This window comes from Eschrichtius robustus, chromosome 15 (assembly GCF_028021215.1).
Source record: "Eschrichtius robustus isolate mEscRob2 chromosome 15, mEscRob2.pri, whole genome shotgun sequence".
Lineage (NCBI taxonomy): Eukaryota > Metazoa > Chordata > Mammalia > Artiodactyla > Eschrichtiidae > Eschrichtius > Eschrichtius robustus.
Window position 1 is genome coordinate 42,563,808 of NC_090838.1, and position 24,889 is coordinate 42,588,696.

General features: G+C 36.9%; 1 protein-coding gene across 17 annotated transcripts in view; it reads right to left on the reverse strand.

The window, feature by feature from the left end:
• The window catches only part of NRXN1 (neurexin 1), a 1,110,559-nt gene that overhangs the window by 667,956 nt on the left and 417,714 nt on the right, over positions 1 to 24,889 (reverse strand). For 7 of the 17 annotated variants that reach the window (XM_068563995.1, XM_068563994.1, XM_068563993.1 and 4 more), the window contains 2 exons: positions 16,520 to 16,821; positions 13,216 to 13,377 (listed from right to left, as the gene is read on the reverse strand). In XM_068563995.1, the coding sequence (XP_068420096.1) occupies positions 13,216 to 13,377; positions 16,520 to 16,821 (464 nt within the window). Of the gene's footprint in view, positions 1 to 13,215; positions 13,378 to 14,390; positions 14,436 to 16,519; positions 16,822 to 24,889 lie in introns of all 17 variants that reach the window. The other 10 variants (XM_068563985.1, XM_068563984.1, XM_068563987.1 and 7 more) reach the window with 2 other exon arrangements.

Below are 24,889 nucleotides of genomic sequence, written 5' to 3' on the forward strand. Positions count from 1 at the left end.
TGCTAAATCAGAAGCTATGGGGAGAGGGATCTGCAGTTTAATAAACTCTCAGATGATTTTTTAATACACAAAACTTTCAACCATTGGGGCAGTCATATCCTGTCATCATTTTATCCATTTTCAACATCATTTCCTCCAATTTTTATCCAGCATCAGTGTTCACCTCCCTTCTGTACATCTTTTCCCTAGTCACACTGACTGACCCTAGACATTCCCCCAAGCATGGTTGTGTATTCTTTTACAACCGTGCCCTTTCTCCAACTTTTCCTCTGTCTCAAACTTTGTAGCTCACATCCTGTTCACTTGGAGATATCTTATTTTCCTTTCAATGCTAAGCTCAAATAGTATCTCCTTGGGAAACTCTGTTTTTTTACATTTCTTGACCCCCCTCCCTACACTGTGTTGTCCTAGAATGCAGCACAAAACTTTGCTGTAGAACTTATCTCACTTCAGTGTAATTATAATGAATCTACTCAAGGGTTATAGAGCACCAACTATGCCTCAGGTTCTAGCACTAAAGAAATAGTCACAATCCCTGCTAGCAAAAAAGTCTCCCCTAGCTTTTCTCAACCAAAGTCCTCATCTGAACCACAGAACATAGAAAATCAGTTGAGTAACTATTTTCTCAGTTCTCCCAATGATGATACAAAACTAGCACTATTACATACAATGGATGTCTTAGGGCATTAGGGCTTAATCTTCCTGAGAAACCCTAGTTGATCAAACACTGATACAATTATAGTAGTTAATACTATGATAGAGATAAGCCCAAGGTGAGGTGGAAAAGCAGAATCAGGTGACCTAATTACCTATGTGTTTGTTTCATCTGTACCATGTCTTATTCTTTTTCTATCCTCACTTGGCATCTTGCACAGGCTCATTTCATGGAGGTCATTTGATACATTTTGTTGTTGAATTAAAAGCACTGAAATTCATTCTGGTTATGGTTATGTGTCTTCAGAATCCAGCCAAGGCAATGAAAATCAACCATATTTGTAAATCCAGCATCTAATCACTACTAGAGACATAGCTAGCACTCAGTGAGGGCTTGGTGAATAAATGTACAAATTTCGAAGGATTGTTACTCAAGAATCATAAGTACTACAGTAATTAAAGAAAAACTCATATGAATGTAAAAAACCTTTCCTATTACTTAAACTACACTTCTGGATATTCCTTTTCAAATTTAATTGCTTCCTGCGTTATGTGTATTTTCAAGACAGAAAGAAAGAGTTGCATTAAAAGTGCAAGTAAAGTTGTATGAAGTGAAAAAAGGCAGCATTTCCCTGGTTGGGGGATTAAAGTAAGTGGTGGTATTTTCAGTGTAATTCTAATCTAATAAAGCCAAAGAAATTTAGTTTGAATATATTTTCAAGAACAAATAGCCTCTAATTACAAATTGCGTTTAGAGGAAGATAGTGAGGAAAGATATAAAGTGCCATAAAAATCTGGTGTCCTAAAGAAATTTTGAGGGGGTCTGTTGTACTTCCCTCTCTCTCTGCAGCCACTTCACTTCAGACAAAGTTATCTTTTTATAAGCATCACATAAGCACACACTTCACACTCTTCCTGGGATTAATGGTTTTCCCATTTACGTCACTTAAAGGCATCTCTGTTCATTTAATCACCAAGAAAATTTCAGGCTGAGTGGCTTCAGTTTAGAGAGGTGTCATACTTCTTAGCTGCCTCTAGGGGCTCTTATTAAAATTCATGTTGCAGAAGGAGCATTTCCCTAAATGGTTCCTTAATGCCTCAAATCCCCAACTGTCTAATTTATATCCAAGGAAGAGTTTACTTCCTTTAGGGCATAACCCATTATGTTACAAAGTTGTTAAAATGTAAATAAATACACATAAATCTGTTTAAGTTAGCAAATTGTGGTAAGGTAAAATAATCCTGAATAAACCATGGCATGAAAAAATGTGAAGAGTATATATGGAAAATTCAGCATAAGAATATTACCCTGCAAAAATAATAATTAACCCAAGTAAACCTGCACACGGTGATTTTCAGCACTTTTGCAAGTGAACAAATTTTGCTATGAAAGCAGTACTCAAAATCAAATAGAGGTTAGGAGACCTAGTTTAAGATTGTTATTAAAACACAGAGGCATTTTACTTTAATGGTCATGGGCTTAGTTCCAACTCTTTCGTTAGCAAAAGCTTATTGCTTGGATGGTAAGTACAACTCATCCCAAGACTGTATTTGCCTCTAAATTTAGACTGTTGGGGGACTGGCTCAGCGTGGATCCTGGTGATTTATTTGCCCTCAGTGTAAATGGATGCGAAGATCCTGATGTCCATCTTCCGAAAAAGGCTGAGCTCACGCAGGGGCTGGGGGAGAACTGAGCCTGGGAGGGTTTTCCCAGGGTCTTGGCACTTTGAGGTGCTGAGGCTCTGGCTGTAAGCCTCAGGGTCACTACTGAGCTACTAAATTATACACTGTTTTATATTTTAATATGTCTAAAATACAGATCTGAGTTGCAGTTGAGGTGCATTCTAGCCTAGGTTAATTGGCAGTGTTTAATGCCAGTCATGTCATAATTGTACACCTTACGGTCAATGATGTCAACAAAACACGGTGGCTGACGAGCTCTGGCTCAGTGATTTTCAAACTTTAATTTGCATATGAAATCACCCGGGGATCTTATTAAAATATAAATTCTGATTTAGTAGATCTGGGAAGGATCATGAGGTTTTTCATCTAACAAGCTCCCAGGTGATATTGATGCCGCTGCTTCACAGGCCACGCCTTGAATAGTAAATCCCTAAATGGGCTAAGAATTGCTTCCTTTTAAACTACCTAAAACCTACAGCTTTAAGTCGCATGTCACTGTTTACAAATTGTTCTATATAAACACTATGTAATTTTATATCAATGTGTTGATTAATCCATGATAAATCAAATAATTATTAAATAATAGCAAAAGGTAATGTTAAGGAAGGATTGATTTCAATCGTTGGTGATCATACCTTTCAGTCTGGCGACCTTATAGAAGAAAATGTTAACAAAAAGGTCAATTTACTCTTTCAAACAAGCACTGAAGTCTTACATATGAGACTCTGCTTTGTCTACAGGTGGTGAGTACAGGGAAGGAATACAGTGACTGAGTTCGAAAACTAATGTTATGTGAAATCTGATGATGATGATAAAATCCTTAAAAAGTAAAAACAAAAAACTATTTGCATTTGAACTATAAAAATTAAGTGACTATTCCCAGTTATTAAAAATATATCAGTGTTTTTCTAAAAATGCTGAGTTTCTCAGTCGTCTTTACTAATTTTTGATACATTGGAAGGTGGCTATTATAATTCAGGTGAACAAAAGAGGAATGCACACTGGCTAGAGTCAATAAACAGAGGTTTTCTTCTGGATTCTTCTACATATGAGTGATGTGGCCTTGATGATGTTATAAATAACTTGTGGCCTCCAAGTCAATTCAATTTCCTCACAAAGCTGTTAGGACAGTTAAATGAAATAACTTTTAAAATGAGATAATATGTGCAAAATCTCATAGACTCGTCTGCAACCTGGACAGTCCTCATACTTCACAGGGTCCAGTGCAAAGTAAAAATGAAGGGCTCCTTGTTCAAAAGTTATTAAGAATTTCAAGATGGCAAGAGGAAGATATTAAACCAAGAGCAGGGTCCTTCTGCGTGTGAGGGCCCTGTGTGACTACATAGGTTACATGTCTGTGAAATATATATGTATAGGCCACATTCCTATCTGCAGTGTATTTGTAGTTAACACACACCATTTATTGAAATATTACAGTATAACAGGTACTATGCTGAGTGCTTCAGTTACATAGTTTCACTTAATCCTTTAGAGTGAAGGAAAAATGAAGCAAAAAAACATTAAATTACTTTTCTCAGGTCACACAACTACTAAGTCTACGGAGCCAGGATTTGAACCCAGGTCTGTCTGATTCTAAAGCAATTTGTCTTAACTAATTTAATGGAATACCAATCTATAACTGGTTACCGTCATCACATTTGATTCAAATTTAGAAACTTAAGTTCAGAAAAATATATATGTTTGATGGACAATTCATTTATCATGACCTGGATTAGATAACCTATGCCAACCTAATTATCATATCCTGGTACTTCACATAGTAGATAGTCATATCATACATGTGGAACTAAACTGAACACTCAGAGTCACCAATTTCTCTGTGTGCAGAATATTTACTCAACAAAGATAAAAATCTCATTTTCCTATTATTTAAAATCACATGCTTCTGAATGATAACAGAATTATTTTCATTTTAAAGTAATTAATTTGTTTTAAATGTGTTTCAATAGTGATAATTCTCCTGAAAAAAAGGTCAATTATGGTGTACAGGAATAATTTTCTTCCAAAAACAGCACTTGATCCAAAGAACTAAGATGAGAGTATATCGTCTCATAATAGAAATTAACATGAAGACCAAAATATTCACTTTGTTTTGGATAGATATCAGATTTTTAAAATATGGCTCAAACTCAGTAAAGTACAAGCTTGCATTTCTATGGAGCTTTTCTTCTTCTTTGTAATGTGTTTTCGAATCCTTCATATCATTTTATCTTTCCTATTCTTTTCAAATTCTGAGAGCAGAACTAATTCATTGTGCTTTAATCCCATGTAATATCATGCCCATTATAGAGCTGAGCAAAGAGAGACAGAGAGGATAACTCAGATTACTTTGTCACCTTCTCTTTGAAGGTATTATAGATTTCCTCTGGCAGAATTAATGACAGCTTCTGCTGTATTTTTAGAGCAATTTTCAATACCTCATTTAAAGAACCTGTATTTTAATTTTCTGTTTCTTTGTCAGGCTCTCCTTCCAGATTCTTAGGTGTGTTATTTATCTGTGTGTCCCCAGTGTCTCGTACAGAGTCTAGCACATAGTAGGTATTGATTAATGTTGACTCATAGAATGCACACATGCCTAAGTGAATGGAGCAATTTAAACAGGGTACTCTAGTGGGTGCTGAAATTAAGAGGAAATGTTAAGTCTTAGACATTATTCATTACTGCTTTCTGCTGGGCTAGAAAATGTCATATTCTATAATATGCATCAATTCCTTAAAATGTCATTGAACCCCCTACCAAACCATGTTATGCTAGCTTGATATCTGAAAGCACTACAATGCATTATGTCAACTGCTGATATAGTTCCAGGCTGTGGGGCATCTAACGAATATGATGGGAAATAAAAATCTGTGGGTCCCCTGGAAGGGAGGTTGCTATGTTCAAAAAGCTGAATTCCAGACAAGAACTCACCAGATGTTTTGGAGACTAAAGACCTGAGTTCCACTTCCTTGGGGACCTGAGCAGATGGGACTTCCTGAACCCAATCTAGAAGAGGAGTGGCTATGGCAAAATGCCTGGCTTCTGCCCTAATTGCTTATTTCCCTTGTCCCCAGGGCTACAAGGCACAGAAGGAAACTTACTCTTAGCAATCTATGAAGCCAATACTTTATAGAAATCTAGCAAGTACTTCCAAATGTGTTTTTTTGTGTATCCCTGTTCATACGGTTGGCTACAGAGTACAGAAATTTATGACAAGCATTATTATCTTATTTACACCCTTAGAGGAGGAAGGGATGCAGACTTACAGAGCAGAGAGGCAGTTCACAGAGGTGACATCCCAGTACCAGTCAGAACAGTAGGAGAAAAATCCCCACTGGAAGCTCACGTGTAACTGGGCATCCACGAAATATTTCCTGCTCTTTCCCCTCCCACTTAGACACCCCCTTCTGCAACATCCTAGTAATCTAGGCTGCATTTTTGTGTTCTCTTTCTCCTCAAGGTTCCTGTAAAGTTAATTTCATTTAATTATACCTTAATAAAAATATTGAGAACAAGGAAATAGAAGCAAGATTGTATTATGAGTAAAGGAAGCAACATAGAGTAGCTGTTAAAGGCAAGAGTTCTGTGGTCAGATTAGTTAAGATTCAGATCTCTTCCCTGGTGGCGCAGTGGTTGAGAGTCTGCCTGCCGATGCAGGGGACACGGGTTCGAGCCTTGGTCTGGGAAGATCCCACATGCCGCGGGGCGGCTGGGCCCGTGAGCCACAACTACTGAGCCTGCGCGTCTGGAGCCTGTGCTCCGCAACGGAGAGGCCGCGACGGTGAGAGGCCCGTGCACCGCAATGAGGAGTGGCCCCCACTCGCTGCAACTGGAGAAAGCCCTCGCACAGAAACGAAGACCCAGCACAGCCAAAAATAAATAAATACATTTATAAAAACAGATTCGGATCTTGGCTCTGCTACTTAGTGCTTGTTTTCTCCTAGTCAGTTACCTAACTTCTCCTGTCTGCATGTCATTTGTCAAATAGGGATACTGCTAGTATGTAACTTGTGAGATGCTCAGAGAGTTACTCTTGAACATACAAAGCACTGGAAAACAATGACAGTGCACCCCTCTAGGCAATTTAATAATAAAAGCAAAACCTAAGATAAAATGCCATTAAGTCCACCACACACACGCAAAAAAATGGTGTTTTTCTTCCATGATTACCTTGCTGCTATGTTTGAAATACTGAATATCTAAGTATTTCACAAAGTTTCATTAATTTATTTTTTAGGAGTAAATTGTTATGTTTGCTGTGTTGCTGCTGACTGTGCCCTAGGTACAATGGGGTAACTCACTGGGTGTTGTAGAAATTACATGAGACATAGGAAATGCTTAATATGTTATTATCACTATTCTGGAATATACCAACTCTTCTTACCCTTTTATAATTGCTCTGACTTTTAGCATCCCTTTGTATAATGCCTTGTATAATCCTAGCCACAATTAGGTACCACCGAGTTTATATCACTAGAGTATGTTTAGATGAGCTCATTCAGGCAATGTGCTCAAACTAGGAAAAGTACTCAACTTAGGTAATTACTATTATATCACAGGGGTTCTTGAAAAGACATCCTTAAAAAGGAAAGGGGGATTTCTGACTTAAAAGAAGCCATGGTCTGCTGTCTTGAAAATGAAAGGAGGCAAGGGTAATTGACCTCTGTTTGAATTTTAGTGGCAACAATTTATTACAGCAGAAGAGTTGAAACACATTTCAGTATTTCCAAGATCTGAAAGACATCAGGCAGGGCTTATAATAAATCAGGTTAATGGTACATAAGAATTTGTCAAATTCTTTGACATTCCCACAAACTCCATCTTGCTTTCTCATTACAGTTTTAAAAGCAAACTGCCATCTTCTGTGGTTTTTTCTTTCAGGTGGAGAAACTTATTTTCTTTCTAGACTAGAATTTTTGCCCAACACTGTAAGTCAATTTGCCTCCTCTTCATCTAGGCTAAACTAAGCTCTCTTACAAGTCACTAAACCAAGACCCTACCTCTAGGAAGGCAGCCCAGAGCCAATGTGTGAGTCCTTGTGTTACAGGAATTACTTTGTATTTTTGTACAGTCTATTATTTAGTCGGGGGGGCATTAGTAACATCTATCTTAGAATGGTTAGTTAAGTTGAGGACATTTTGCCAAACATAATTAAGGTAGAATTTATTTTCCTTAGTTATGTAATAATATGGTGAGTAAAAATATGTGGATATGTATGGAAAATGGCTAGGAGGAAGTGAGATGGGAATGCAAACAGCAATTCTCTTTCCAAAAGAATGAATGAGACATGTGGAAAGGTTAACATAAATGTATTGGAAAATGCTACTTATCAATATAGACTGTGACAATGTAATAAGACAGGAAAGGCAGAAACTATCTACAGGTATCAGGGACCCCAACAAGGAAGAGTCTGGAGGAAATGAAAACCTGGGAGAAACGTGTTTAATCATGACTTTGGAACCCCCATGAGGACGTTCTCCCAGATAAAGAAGTCCTCCCTCTTCCCGAGTGGCATGATTATCAGTGAAGATCTCCTTACCCTCCAAAGTTTCCTTGAGGTTAAATTTTTCCAACAGGTCACAAAGCCTTTTATTTAAAAATTGGAAAAATAACTTAAAATGCAAATTCTGCCATGGATTTTTATTCTTACATGTAAAGAACTCTACTCTGAGTAGTGAGGGAAATAAGACAGAACAGAAGGACACCTGAGAACCCACATTTGACGAGCTGGTTCTACCACAGAAGGGGATAAATTGAGAAGCCTTCACAATCTTCCAAAGTTCTCTGTTGTCCACAAGAAGTAAGACAGGAATTAATAGGTATTTGTGCAAAGGAAATATTGCACCTTTTTCCTGGTGCTGATACTTGTGTGAATTACAGCGATGCCACTGCAAATGGCAGAGAGGACCATGCTGATTACATGCAGGTATCAACTATTTTTTCACAGTGGGTGAAAATGCTCACATAAGAGGATATTTTCTGAACCTCATCCACTTCATAGCTTCTTCCAGATTTTTAGTGCTAAAAGTTTCTCAATGTAATGAAAGCCTGCGCTGATCTAATTAGGTTGATGAAATTTTCAGTAGGGATTTAATTCCCCCTAGCATTTCACTTATTTATTTTTCTAGAATCCTTCCTTAGGCTCATCCCACGCAACTTTTAGTGGCAGCATTCTAAATTTCCTCACCCAGGCAGTGTCTCTACTCGCACAGCTGACAGTAAAACTCCAGCAAGTACACATGGCTACAAACAAACTTCCAATAAAGCAGTCTAGGTTGTTTTATCCAATACAATCCTTTCCTCCTCCTTCAGTTTCATTTCCCTACTAACAAACTATGTTGAATAATGTTCACTCTGCAAGAGGGAGATAGGTGTTTCAAAGCATTTTGGAGGCACAAAGAGGCTAAGAAATGCATAATAGCCCAAGGAGATTCTGAGGCAAGATTAATGAGGGAGCAGCATGACCCTTCCTTGTAAGTCATTAACTGCAGAAGCCCTCATGGTCAAAATATTGGGATAGAAGCACGTATGAGTGAGTTTGTCACCTATCTTTGAATGTTAAAAAACAAACAAACAAAAACCTTTAATGAGCACCTTAGGAATCAACTGTAATACTTTTAGAGCAAAAAAAAAAAAAAAAAAAAAATGCTTTCCAAGTTGTTTAAGGTGAATGGGCAGGGCAGTAGGTGTCCTCAAATAGACTCCCAACATCTCCCTTAGACGCCATGATTTAACTTTCTACAGCATCTTCTAATTCCCTCTCCTGTTGTAGCAATCACTCAAAAAACTGCTTGCTGGAAAAGTTAAATTTGTTTTTAAATGATCTTCTTAAGCAACATATATTTCAGGTTTTATTCAGTGGTATAAAAAATGCAAAGGATATAAACAAATGCTTCTGCCCAAGCATGATTAGTATTGCTTTTGTAAAAATCAAATTTAAAAAGCATATTTTCAAAGATCTATTATCCTCTAGGAATTTCATAGATGTGGGCTGTATATAATGGTAAGTTATTATTTACAATTTTTCCTGTAACTTTTCTCAAATTTATACCCTTGAAAGTCATTTTCAGTAACCTCAAACATTTCTCCAAAGTCTTTTTGATTTATTTATGATGAAAATATAAATACTTTTTAAAAAACTACTTTGATCCCCTTATTATAAATTCTTGGCCATTCAAAGCTCCCTCTCGGTTTGAACGAAGTAATATATGAAGTTCAGGTTAGGTTTTGCCAAATTCTGTTGGAATAATTTTACTTTATTTTGAAATTTGTTAATCACTAAAAAAAAAATTTCTTAATGAGGGTTGGTTGCTCTCCATGCAAGCCAAGTCTTATTTCAAATAAGCATTATCAAATGCCATGTAGGGAGAGCCCTAACTGCTAATTGCTTCTAATAAACACTAGATTATGGGTTGTTTCATTATGTGGAGTAATTTTTTTTTTTACTTTAATCTTTAAAGAATGAAGATGTGAGTTAGTGAGAGTGGTAGGCCATCTCTAGTTTTGTATCTTGAGTGCCACTGTTTATAATGAAACAGAGCCAGTCATTCAAGTATTATATTTTATCTGGACAATATTCTGTGTTTTAATCCTGTTACCCCTTCAATGCTCTTCGGTGGGACAGACAACCTCTAGGTCTGTTTCCCCATTTACAAAATAAGGAGGTTGGACTTGAAGAATGACTTCCAGGATTCTTCCTATTTTAACACTCCAAAATTTCTTCTATGACTTCAGACATAGTGTTATGAGTATCTCCCCCAGGACTGGTTATCCTAAGGGGGATCACATACTAGACTGAAAATAAAAATGTTATGAGCCATAGATGAAATCATAATTAAGATTTTATATAACACGCCTGAGGGCAGAAAGCCTGAGATAAGAGTTAAGGAAGGCTCACATGGGCGTAAGAGGGATGTGGTGAGAATGAACATGGGTATGTTTCTCTCTTTTCAGCAACTCTACAGAGCTCACCCATCTGAAATAAGGTGATTTGATTCAAAATCTATGATACTTTGTCACAATTTCATTTCAGTAGTAGGAATAGCAGGGCATTCTAAACAGATAGTAACTCAGACTTGGATGGAAACTATGAACCATCCAAAACCTCTCCAAGTAAAGTGTGTTTTGATTTATAGGCTGATTGTGCCCGTATCCTTCCACTCTACTGTGTCAGGAGGAAATAAACTGTAAGAGATTATACATCCGTAAAACACTGGCAAGACTTGCTCCAGACACATACCCCAGGCTGTGGAAGAGAGAGATGTAGGAAGTGCCCTATCGGTAAGATGAGTGATATCTATGCCAAACCTACAGAGACAATAACTTGAGTGAATCCTCATTGTTTGGACTCAGTAGCTGCCAATTAAATGGAAAATCACCTGACTTGGTTTTTATGGTTGAAAGACCAATTAAAAAGATAAGTATAAAATACATAAGCAACAAGGATATAGCACAGGGAATTATAGCCGTTATTTTGTAATAACCAATAATGGAGAATAATCTGCAAAAATACTGAATCACTATGCTGTACTTAAAACTAATATAAAATTGTAAGTCAATTATACTTTAATTTTAAAAAAGAGATGAGTTCTAAAGTGTCTCAACTGCTAATTAACACTTAAAGATATTAATCTGAAGTACAATTCAATCTGAAACTGTAAATTTGGATTAAGGCAATCCACTGAAGATTCACACACACAGAAAGTTGCCTCACCCAAACTGAACTCAGAAGACAATGAGGCTCAGCTGAACTTGAGCGATCACTGCAGAAACTCTCATGTTTTTACAGGATACCCAAAAGGGCTCTTTAGCTAGATTCCAGTTTCTGCTCGAAATCCTTAGATTCCCTTTCCTTTTTCCAGTCCACAGCAAGACTAACTTTCTGCAGATAAAGCAGGGCCTAGGGGCTGACCGTAGGTTGGTCTGTTCATAGTGAAAGTGAGGAAATGGTGTGGATGACTGGGGCTGTGATTCTGCCCCCACCCCAATTCCTATCACCAGAAAGGGTTTCAGGCATCATATTATGAAATCTAACTATGTTTTCACCATGCTTCTCCCCAACCTGAAACATGTCCTCCATCCCTGGCTCATAATTACCCTTCAAGACGCTCACGTCCTGACTCTTCTGTGTATCTTCCTTGTCTACTTGACCCCCACTCATTCACTCTCTTTTGTACTCAAATGGGCATAACTGTACCACACAGAAATGTCTAGCATACATTTCTAAAAGTTGTTTCTGTTTGTAACAGAATTGAGGGTTTACACAATCTTCTAACAAACATTCTGTTAGGACACTGTGTATTATGGTGGCTAAGAGCACACAAGTCTCTGAATTCAGACTGCCATGATCATGCTCTAGGCTTGCAGACTTGTTAGCCATGAGACCTTGCTCAAGAAACTTACCTCTCCAAACCTCAGTTTCCTTGTCTGAAAAATGCAGATAATTACTTCATACGTTGTGGAGATTCCTGCAAGGCTCTTAGTATTAGGCACAAAACAAGAGCTCAGAAAATGCCTACTGTTATAACAATGATAATAATTATTAGGATTTTATAATGCTCACAGAGCTTAGCGCAGTCCTGGGTCATGTTATGTATCTGTAAAAAGTAAAAGTTATTCTCTGGGAGGCAGTCAATCCCTTCCACCACAAAGCATAGTTAGATTCAGCCTTTCAGAACTGCATCTCCTTGTATTTGTTAAAACTATAGCGTTTTCGAATCCTTCTTAGGACTTTTCCATATACATTCACATACTGGGCAATGCAACATCCAGTATATTTACATAAATGGAAAACAGGTAAGGATAATTCGAGCACTGATTGTTTTTCACTGATGCTTACTTGAATCGAGTTTATATGATTACAATATTTTCTTTAAAATAAACCAAATCAAAAAAGAAGGGATATATGTATATGTATAGCTGATTCACTTTGCTGTACGGTAGAAACTGACACAACATTGTAAAGCAACTATACTCCAATAAATAAATAAATAAATAAATAAACCAAAGTACATCACTGCTTACCAACACCACCTATAGCTAATCATTAATAAATTCAAAGTTATTAAATTTTATATTTTAGAGGTCTGTACCATTAAACTACAGCCATATAATGCAAGAGGAACTTCTGGTTCTAGCAGCCAAGAGAAACTGGGTTGTGCCTGAATGAAAACAGGCAGCTGTTATGGAAAAATATTCATACAAGTTGAAATCCAAAGATCTTCCTGATCTTTTTCTTCCCATACCCCAACAAGTTCCGATCCTATCAAAAGTTACAACCAACAATGACAGCTGAGAATGAGGGATGAAATTCTCGGTATCTTTTAGCCTGATAGTTTCACTCAGGTAAATATCAAGTGAGCTCATTGGACCACAAACGAAACATCTTTACTTCCTTCAGAACATATTTAAAATCTAGGGACAAAATTATTTCATCATATAGATTCATCTTGTTTTTGTTGCATTTGGTCTCTCATAGCCTATTTTTTTTCTTCTTCTTTCCTGTAATGGTCAAATAAGTCACCGCTGTATATGTAACACCTAAGGCATTTAAGTAGAAATGAGCAAGGTGTTTGGCTTAACTCTAGACCCAATATTTCTTTGTGTTTGACTTTCTTTTATAGCTAATATACAACTGCCCCTGCAAATCTTAATTGTGAATTACTTACAGACTGTAAAGAAGAGGAACTTAATTCCTTGATAATGTTCTATGAGTTGCCCCCATCCCCCCAATCCTATATAAACAACAGTGGAATATTGAATTTAAGGTTGTGCCCTTTGACACCACAAACTCTGGGTCTTCAGCAAAGGTGCTTTCAGTCTGGATCTGAAATGATGAGGTCATGAATTAGGAATGATTCTGGTGACAGTGATATTTACCTCTTTGAGACAGCCCATAAAGTTGTTACTGACTGGTGACCCGGGAAGGTCTGCTGTGCTGGGACTGCCTCCAACATAGAAAAAGTCATCAGACCCCAGCATGGTATAATCTTCTTGCGTGTAGCCCGTTGTGGTAAGAATCCCATCCACTGATATTGTCACCTAGATAACAAAGCACAGGGAAAGGACACGCTATACTCAGACCTACATACTGTAATCCTGGGATATGCCTGTTTTGTGTTTTGTTTTGTTTTAGTTTTTCATTTTGCGTTTTTTGGTTTTTGTTTTTTTTTCTGTTTGTTTGGTTTTTATTTTTAGACCTATGGCGGAACCCATTTTCATGTCTGTTTGAGGTTTATTCTCTGATTCTATGCAACTAGCCCTAAGAGATCTAAACTAGTTAGAGAGTTAACTGATTATTGAACTAGTGTCAGCATCATCCCTATGGCAACTCAAAAGTTATTTAGCAGACACAAAAATGGTGTTAGTAAAATGCTTCCTAGGTTAGTTTTGCTGGTAGTACATATTAGCAAAGTTTAGTCGTCTGTTATTAACTAATCACAACGTGCACCTTGTTAACAGAAAAGGCGCAAGCTCTTTCCAGCACCGTCACTGTTTGCACTATTGAGCAGCAGCTGTCCAGCATGCAAGTGCCTACGTCCATGCCAAAGGCGAGGGGAAGCAAAACAACCAGTGGAAGCAGCACACGCTGATGTGCACATGCAGGAGGGACAGTACCGTTCAGAAAGGAAAGGAAAGAAAACGGGGAGAACCAAAGGAAAACACAACTGCTCTGTGATGACGGAAAGATGAGTGGGTGTGGCATCTCCAGCATTCCCAAATCAAGGGTGCATGCCATGCATCATGAATGGTTCGAGACTGGCTGAGCTTGCGGTCACTCGGGCCAGCCACCATTTTGTCTTATCCCGTGTTAACCACAGCTGGATGCAAAACGTTCGAAACGTTAACGATGCCCCTACAGGTGAGTTGGAAAACAGAAGTTGACAGGAACAGGTAAAAAATAAGAAGGTCAACAACAGATGAAAAGAAGGAGGTCAAAGTAAGCAGAAGAGTACCAACCGCAGTTCCTCTTTTGTTAATGATGTCTACAGTTAAAAGAAAGAAAGAAAACACACGGCAAACCCAAAATAAGAAACAATTAGAATGATATCTACCGAACAATGTAGTTTGTTTACCATAGCGTGTCCAATGCCTGAGTGCTTTGTGGAGAAGGGGGGAGAAAGGAAATTAAAAACTGTGAACAGAATAACGATCGTTACTTAAAAAATATGATGGTCTCTACCATGTTAGTACATTTTTTGATTCAGGTAACGGTTAGTAGAATGAAACATTCCATGAATGACATGTTAGTTATTAAGCATGTTAGTAACATAGAAAAAGGGCAAAAAAATTTTACAAGAAAAAAGCAGACTAACAAATAGGCCTCCCACAGAGGTAATATTTTTCCTGCCAGTATTGTTCGTAACTTGCTATGAGACAGAAACAGACATATGGCAATGTTCCTTTGTCTCCCTGGGTACATCTGACAGACACACTGAAAAAGTCTAAAAGGGATTCAAAGGCCTAAAGCTCATCAGCTGACCACTGCCGCCTTTTGCCCATAAGTGATCCCTCCCCAACCCTGGCCCACCCCAGTCCCAGCAAATTCATAGGAATCAGTTGGCATTGCCCTACTACTCAATTTTACAGCATACAAGGACTCCTCCTCAACTCCAAAACTTCCTTCGGTCATATTGATGGACTTTAGGGTCACAGTTTACTGCAATGAAACAAAGCAAAGATCCTGACACATAGAATGAGTAGAATGGATTTGTTTTTAATCTGTCCTGCCACACATGCACCCCGGCTGTATAACTGCAGTTTCCTTTGAGCTACCAATTCACAGTTTGGTTTGTAACCTGAGCAAAGGCAAATCTAGAAAGTAGGCTCCTCAAGCCCCACCCTTCCTTCTGTGCTTCTCTCAAATGAGCATTCGGCCTCTTGGTGAGAATCTGAGAGAAAAATAAAAAGGGAAAACCAAAGAGACACACTTATAGGAAATCCGTGGTCTACAGCTACCCCAATGGTGGGCAACTATCCCCCGAGGCAGGTGTGAAGCATGCAGGGCCCCTCCCATGACACTAAGGCCTCTGAAAGGTCTTGGAGGGTCTCAAGAAATCCTTCATTTTTACTTTTCTGCCTCAGCTAGACTAAATCTGCACTCCTAAAGTTCCTGTTTGCTTCTCTAGCTTGGATAGTTTAAGCCTTTCAGAAGCGGGAAAGAAAAGGTTAGACAGTTAACAGCTCAGAAAGAGAGGGCTGTTTTAGTAAAGGAAAACCAGAGACAATCCGGTCATTCTGCAACTGTTCAGAGAAACAACAAATATGTTAAGGATATTAGTTTGAGATCAGCACGTACTGCAGAAAAATTAGTCACTGTCAACACTTAACAAAATGGTATGTTGTAATATGATAAAATTTCAAATAATAATCAAAACTTATGTTCAGTATAAAAGGACAATCTATTATTCACTTTCATCTGTATATATATACTGTAATAATATGTCTCAGTTAAAAGCATACAGTATATGGGAACCCATACATTTACTGAAAAATTGATATTTTCCTAACATGTAGACACTTGGAAGAATTTTTTAAAAATACAATCAAATAGAAGTGGGCATCTAGAAGATGAACTGGCCTCTCCAGAGACATTTGGGATTTAACATAAGTGTCTGTGCTAAAAGTAAAAATATCTTCATAAACAGACTCTTAGGAGATGTGGAAACCCCCAAAGTCATTGTTCCCCCTCAGGGACTCTTCTTGTCCTCATTTCAGAGTTTGGGGTGGGGAGGGAGCAGGGACTGATACAATCCCGAATCACAAACACACTGTTGTTGGATTTTTTTTTTTTAACTACAAAAAAGGAACTGTGATTTAATGACCCCAATGTGCATGCTTCCAAATGATCACCATGAAAACTATAATTTAAAATCAAATAAACAAAAAACTAAAAACAACAGAATCACACACATCACAGGAAGGGCAGGTCGCAGGGCTAACCTTGCAGCCCTCTGGGAAACTGTCATGCGTCGCTGTGTCAAAATAGCCTTTAGGCCCCTGGGACTTTCTAGATATGCCCCTGCTCAAGTATGGCAGGAAGATTCATCTCAGAAGAAGAAAAAAGCTAATTTGTAAGCGACTCTGAGGAGCCCTGTATCATGTTGTTAGGGTTTTCAAGTACCACACACACAGCTGTAGCGAGAAACAAAGCCAGTTACTCTCTTATCCACTGCGCTGTTACCTGACGCAGATTCCTGGTGACTTTCACATCATGCCAGGCATTATCATTAAACTTTCCATTCACGGGCTCCACTAGTGCTTCAAAGGCCCCTGATCCCAAATTAATGACCAGAGAGACAGCTCCATTTTTCAGGGCGAGATTGACATAATCAGCTGACTTCCCAGTGTGAAGCATCAGTCCATTCCTCTGAAGGGTTTTAAAGGACAGAGTTATTTCATCGCTGCTGCTTTGAATGGGGTTTTGAGACAAGTCGTAGCAGAAGTATTCAGATCCCTTGAAAGTGGCAATGTATTCTTCTTTTCCTAGAGGAAAACGGATACATACATGTGTAAGTAAAGAAACATACTATGTAAATTAGCAAATCTTCACAGAAACAATAACTAATCAGCCCCCAAATTAACTCTTTGTCTAGTTAACATTCATGACCCTGTCAAAGAGAGTTAAATAGTACTGTAGGTGGCAGTATATTTTTAATAAACCTCAGCTATTGGGCCATCAACTGCAATAGCTAAAGCTGACATTCGTGAAAATTCAATGCATTTTTAAGTATCACTGCAAGAGCTCTGATCAGAGAAAGTAGCTCTGTGATATCTTAAGGGCACGAGTCAGGTACCATAAATACATATTGGATGGTTCTACTCTGCTGGCAACAATGGATTCCAATGTGTTTACAACATTCTCTCCATCCAACTGAGGTGTTATTTTAATTTTCAGTGAGGCATTTATATTCAAAGATCTTCTCAGTGAAGAGCCAAATATTTCCACCACTGAGAAACCATAACAAATTATCTGATGAGGGGAAAGCAAAGAAAAAATAATAGAATTTGGTCTGGAAGTAAATAGATCTCCTATAGAGCAAGTGCATTTTTTCTCCCTGGGTGGAGGCGGCAGTGATAGAAAGCTTAATGGCATTAGCTGGATCGTTGGTTCATTCCCTGATCTCACCAAGCAGATGGTAGGGCTGGCTTTTATGAGACTGGTAAGAAATCCAGGACATCCTCAGGGGAACAGCATGTAAATGAAGTCTCAACATCTTCTATACACCTCAGTCTTTACTACATTTAGGAGTAACAACGTAGATCCCACAAAATGTTAGATCGAACACAAACGTGGCTATTTAGAAAGGGCAGTCTTTTCCCACTAATTAAGCGAGTTTAACCAAAAAAAGAGTAGAAGCCAAAAGCTCCCTCAACTTTCTAGGCAATGATGGTGTTGTACCAAGAAAAATGAGACACTATGGTTTGGACTCAGCTTCTGATAAACTATAAACATAGAATTCTAAGTGATACTAGAGAATCTTAACCTGTTTCCCTGGTAATACAGCATCTCTACTATGCCCACTGGAGGGTTCATATACTAACACCTGTTTCCCTGGTAATACAGCATCTCTACTATGCCCACTGGAGGGTTCATATACTAACAGGGGTCTCACTCTTATCCTGGCAATAGGATTTTACCTCAGGACTATTGTCATTCAATAATCTAATAACTCATGTCTTTGCATCAGAGCTCAAATCAAGGTCTCAGCTCATCAAGGCCCAATGACCTGACACTCTGGATACAGAAAGTACCATAAGCAACTACAGGTAAGCAAGGCATGGCACTGAGTAAGAGTGTGAGCACCTAAGAACTTTCACAAGAGAGTGAACCCTTGAGGGAGAGTCACTGTCTACAAGTAAACTATTAGTGAAGACGGGTGGTCAGGTTAAACTCACCACATTCTGAGGCAGAGTCACCAAGCACAGCCCAATCCATACTAGAGGGTACCTTCCATTCAAACACTCAAAATATTGGCTGAAACCCCCCCAAGTGTTAAGCCCAGTGCTAGTCTTTAGGGATAATAGAGTGACCAAGACTGACCTAATCCCTGTCTCTGAAAGTCTACAGTTTAGGTGTTTGTTTCCCTGGTCAGTTCAATATGGCAAGTGCCTTGATATTGGGAGCCAGCACAACTAAATATTTCTGATACACTAGAAAAAAAAAAAAAAAAAAGCAGGCTAAACTATGAATTTAGATCCTAGCTGGCCAATTGTTAACTGCACTGGGGGCAATTATGCATCTTTTAAAATCTCAGTTTCTAAAAATGGTTAGTGATACCAGTCCTTCAGGATATAACGAGATAATGCTGTACAGGCATCTGGCAAAGTTGGTGGGCACTAGAAATGGTAGATGTCTTCCTCCTTGCCTGCCTAATGTAATAAATGTGATAAATGATCTAAAACAAATAGCATATGTCATACTTCACTGTGAAATCTAGAATACTCTCTTTAAGATCAGAAAACAAAACAAAGATGCCCACTATCAACATACTGTGCTTAAAGTCCTAGCTAATGTAGGACGACAAGAAAAGCACATGAGCATTATCAAGAGTATAAGTGAAAAAAAACACATCATATTAGCAAATATTATTGTATACACTGAAAGACCAAAATTATCTTTAAAAAAAAAACTGTTGGCTTTAAGATATTTCAGAAAGATCACAGGGTTATATGTAACAGGGAAAATCAATATTTTAAACATACAAACAGATCTATAGATTCAACGAAATTCCAGTAAAAATCTCAATGATTTTTTTAAAAATGAATACGAAAAGCTGGTTCTACAAGTTCTATGAGAAAAACAAAGAGCCCAAAATAGCCAAGATACACCAGAGAAAGAAGATTAAGGAACTTTCCTGTGCAAAGATGAACAATTATTAGAAAATTATGATAATAAAGATAATGCATTAGGATAGACAAAAGGGGGAGAATAAAGATAATAATCAAACTAAAAATAATCTTAAGCATATATGAAAATGATTTATATCAAGTCAGGCATTGCAAATAAGTGAGCAAAGTATAGATTAGTCAATAAATGGTGCTGGGACAACTGGTTATCTACATGAATAAAGTGAAATTGGATCTTTACATCATTTTGTTTACAAAAATGAATTCTCCATGGACTAAGGATATAAATTAGTAAGGTAAGTCTGTAAAATTTTTGTAAGACAAGAAATTACAATACTGAAGTATGGAAGGATTTATTAAATAGGCACAAAAATCACTAATAAAATATTGATAAATTCAACTGCATTAAAATTAAGAACACCTGTTCATCAATAATACTATAAAGAGAGTAAGAATCTAAATTAGGTTGGTAGAAAATATTTTCATACCATATTAATCTACAAAGGACTACAATACAGGATTTGCAAAGCATTCTGATAACTCGATTTGAAAAAAATGATGAACAATGGGAAAATGGGCAAAATAAATGTATAGTAATTTCATAGAAAAACAGGTATATGCTGTATGAATAAATAAAAAGATGCTCAATTCTATGAGTCTTCAGGGAAAGGCAAAAATCAAATTATATTCAGAAACTACTTCATAGCCATGAAATTGACAAAAAATGATATGAAAAGATAGAAAAACTCCAGGCTTTGTAAAAGCTATGGAAAAATAGTAATTCTTATCCAATGCTAATGTGAGTGCTGATGAGCTGAAAATCGACCAACGGCAATAAGCACTATTTGGCCTTATGCTAGCCCATGGGAACGTCACATATTATAAAGGTGTCAGTCTTTAGAAAATTGTTACCATAGTCAATTAAAATACCATTCCCAATTCCCTTCAATTCATTTCTCTCTTCTCACAGTTCTGATTATTTGATGATAGGGAGTCAGGTGAATTCTGGTTCATATCCATATACATACATCAGATATACTGAGATTCACTTATCTGAAGATATTTGCAAACTTTTCATCCCCAAGGAATACTCAGAACAGGTCTCTGAGCCAAAGGGAGTTTTAGAGACCCTCTTCTAGCCCAAGCTTTTAATTTACATTGTTAAGAAAATGATGCCCATGGAGTTTAAATGACTGTCAAATTCAGAAAGTGCACCAACCACAGAAGCAGGATTAGAATTCAGCCTCTGACTACCCTTAAATACTAAATAACAGAGTTTGGGGGCTTGAAGAGGTTTGATCTAGTTATAAGGCTGTAGCATTTTATCTAAGTGACTTCACATCATTCCAAATATGATTTATTCAAAATAAATCTTGACAAAGGATTTATTTGCCAGATAATGTGGCAGAGCCAAAGGAAAAAAATAGTAAATAGAGTTTGCAGTTCACTAGATGGAAAGCTGTGAAGTTATATGAGAATTGATGACATTTCACACCATCATATTCCTATTACTTAAAAATGAAAATGTATCACTCCTTTTATATTGTTTAATATCAAATTTAGATGATTTAAATTTGCATTAAATGCAACCACATAGTCCTGGAAAAAATCACGCTGTACAATATATCATTATCTCAAAAGGCCATAAATGAGACCTGAACCTAAGCAGCGAAAATCTTTTTGCTATATTCTTTTTCAAGAAAGAACATGTGTACTATGTGAGAATACATAAGTCATTCTATTTTCTTCAAGAGGACTATAATTCCTCCAATTCTTTGTTACCATACAGTCTTTGTCATTGTTTTGTGCTATGTCATATGCAAATACCAAGGAGCATAGTGAAGAGTTATTTATGCTTTCCTGTTGAACACCTAAAGAATGGGTCTATGTCCATTTTAAAATATAAGTCCCAAATAGCTTGTGCATTTCTAGTATGTTCTAAAACAATAAACATCAAAAAGAAATTAGATTCACAGCAACATATATATCAACAAATTCTTATATCCAGGATACATAAAGAACTTATACAAATCAATCAGGAAAAAAAAAACAAAACTAGACAAACCAACAGGAACAGACACTTTTATCCATGATAAAAGGATATCCATATGGAAAGATGTTCAACTTTATTAGTATTCAGAGAAATGCAAACTAAACCACAATAAAATATCAATACATTCCCCTACAATGAATAAAGTGAAAAAGACAAAATGCACAAAGTGTTAGTGAGGATGTGGAGCAACTAGAACTCTCATGTATTGCTGGTGAGAACTGCTTTTTGAAATTAGCAATATCTTTTAAAGCTAAACACCTGCCTACCTTATGACCCAGTAACCCCCACTTGTAAGGATACACCCAACAAAATGGACAAAAAGATCATCAGAATAACATACTAGAATGTTTACAGCAGCACTCTGCGCAATAACCTCAAACTGAACAGCACTGAAATGCCAGTCAATAGCAGAATGGATAAATAAATTGGGGTATAGTTACACAGTGAAATATTAGACAACAATGAGAATATATAATCCACAGCTACGTGCAAAAATATGGATAAATCTCAGAATGATAACATTGAGTAAAAAAATTCCACACATAAAAGAGAACATACTTATGATTCCATTTATATAAAAAATTTTTAAACAAGCAAAACTAATCTCTACTGTTGTAAGTCAAGGTAATGGCTACCTTTGGTAGATATGAAGCAGGGACTAGTTAGGAGGACTTTCTGGGTGCTAGCAATGTTCTGTTCTTGATCTGGGTGTTGGTTATGGGTGTGATCAGAGTGCAAAGAATCATATAGCTGTACACTTATGATACGTGCACTTCCTAGTATTTATACTATATTTCAAAAAATAATTTAAATACTAGTTTAAATAATCTGTATGACTGAGAACAAAACAAGTTCACCTGATAGTCTTTTCTTTGTGATTAATAGGGTGATATGAGCAAGACATTACTCCCATTAATGTTACTTTTATTAGTAAAAATGAAAATAATAGCAACAGTAATAATACCAGTTATGTAGTAGCATTTAAAAACTTTTCAATGCATATTAATATCCCTTAATACCATCTGCTCTCCAGAGCAACCTCATAGGATTTAGAAAAAGTATATAAGCTGCAATGGATATAATTATAATTGTTTGAACGACCATATCCAAATGTGCTGATTAATGGATCATTGTCAAGATAAAGGGAGTCTCTATTATTCATCATAGAAATGCCATGGTAGAATTAGAGAAACAATTAAAAAATAAACTGCTCAAAAGCTTGGAGCATTTTTCTAATATTCTATATTAATTTGCTTTCTGTTGCAATACAACTGGAGGAAGAGATCTAATACAGTGCCATTGGAATTAGACCTATTCAATTTTCAGCCCTCTAATAATTTAGATGAAAATACACAGTTCTTGCTCATCTAATTTTCTGAAGGAAATTTCAATGAAAAAATCCAAACTGTACAAATTCTTGTTACGCTGACTGGATAAGCTGATTCTGACAAAGTTAAATTTAATGGGAATAAACCTGAGTTCTATTCTCAGGTCTAAAACTACTCAACTGAACAAGTAAGAGTATATAGGAAACATGATTTCCCAGACACATCAGATAAAACAAACTAAGCCAAATCTTTAGAGGATTTAGAACATGAATCAACAGTGTGATAGAGACACTCAAAAAAGCCCAGGTAAGCACGGGTTACATTCATGAAAGTTCTTAGAAGAGGGATGGGACGGTCTTGTGCTTTAGTGCTAGGCAGCTCATGCCCGTTATCACACTCCTATTTAGACAAGCTGGAGTATGTTTGGATATATGCTAAGATGAAAAAAGGCATCTAGATTATATAAGGTAATGGTAAAAACCCTCTAAAGAAAAAATTTAGGGGATACATGACAGTATCTTGAAACATCAGGAAGGATGTCCCCTAGAAGAGTAATTCCATTTTGTATGGAAACAGGGGTGTAGATAGAATCAAAGCATCAAAGGTATGGGAAAATATATTCTCAATATAATGAAGACCTTCTAAGAGAGGTATCCATAGGTGGAACATTCAATTTGATAGAAAACAAGTTACTCATCACAGAAAGAACTTAAACATAACTGAAACACTTAATTGCATACGGCAGAAGGTATTCAATCTTTGGATGGAAGAATGAACAAATAGATCCTTTTCAACAGCAAGAATTACTGATTTCTACTTTAGAGAGAGGAATATTACACAAAGAAAGGTTAAATGGCTCCCCAAGTTCACGCAGATATTGATTCTCAGGATAATGCCCCTTCCCATTGCCTATGCTTGGGGTAAAGTCTCGTTAATTTGACCCTATGTTTCCACAATTTTCAGGTTCACTGAATTTCTTTACTAAGTGAAGGATCTGCAAGGGAATGGCCCTAGTTCCTAAGGACAATGATGTCTATGGGCAGAGAGAAGTCCCACTATTCTCACTTACATGAAGAATGTCAGGCCATTTTCCTAAGCCAAGAACCTGACCTACATTATTGTTCTTGATTATCTTGCACTTCATATACACAATCCCAAATCACACAGGTTTATAAGGTTTTACTATACCTTAAAATATATTCTAAGATTGCGTTCAACACAAACCAGAAACTGAAATCAACATGTGAAAAAAAAACAAGTGAACAAAAACCGACGTTTGAGTAAGAGACTTGTTTCACTTGTTTTACTGCTCTAGAAGTCAAATACACAAGAATATTGTGCCGAAAATGTCCTTGACTAAACAAAAGTACACACTAGAAGTTTACATTATTAAATTAAATAACATGCCTGGCTTTCTCTGACTATAAAGGTAAAGCAAGTTTAGAAAAACAGGAAAAGAAAGTCTGCCTATTGAAAATCACATCAGGTTAAATTCTCAGTCCCTCAGTGTAACAGAAAACAGCATAGTTTTATTTGCCAAAACCCTTTGTAATTTAGAAATTAAAACAATCAATTGATCACTATAAGGAAAAACAGCGTTATTTTAAAGGGAGAGTAGTTCACTCTTTCCTTGGATTTTCTACCTGATGCAAAGCTGTAAATCATTCCAAAATTCCCAAATGTGATTCAACCTACAGAAATTCTGAGGCTAACTTCTATTGTTTGCAGCAAGAAATCAAGCTTCATAAAATATTCATTCTTCAAGGTTTCATTTCACTTTAGATACACCTCAAGGCAACCAATCCAGAAATAAGTTGCCAAGAATCCATCAGATAACCCCAAAAATAGGCACGCTCTTAATGACGATATATGTGAGGTCATTAAATATGAAAGGTAAAGAAGACTTAGATATTATTTGGCACAATGCTCTAACTTATTAGATGAAGAGAGTGAGGCCTCAACAGATAAAACTGTGGTCACATAACAAATTGGAGTAGAATCAAAATATGTATAACTCTTGCCCTCTTTATTCCAACCTCATGTTCTTCCTTATTTCCTATATATTGCCATGAAATGAGCCTCTAATTCATTACCAAAAACTAAATGCAGCTTAAACTTGAACATATTAAAAAAAAAAAAAAAATAGGACACAGCCCAACACTCTATGACAATTTTCCAATCCTATTGTGCAACTGATTTGCATTTGTTTAAATAACTGCAGGTGCTGGGAACCAAACAGGCCACTCCATGCCTAACTGGGCTGATGACCATTCAGTTCTGCACAGATGCTATGACACACAGGGAAAGTCATAAGCAAACATTC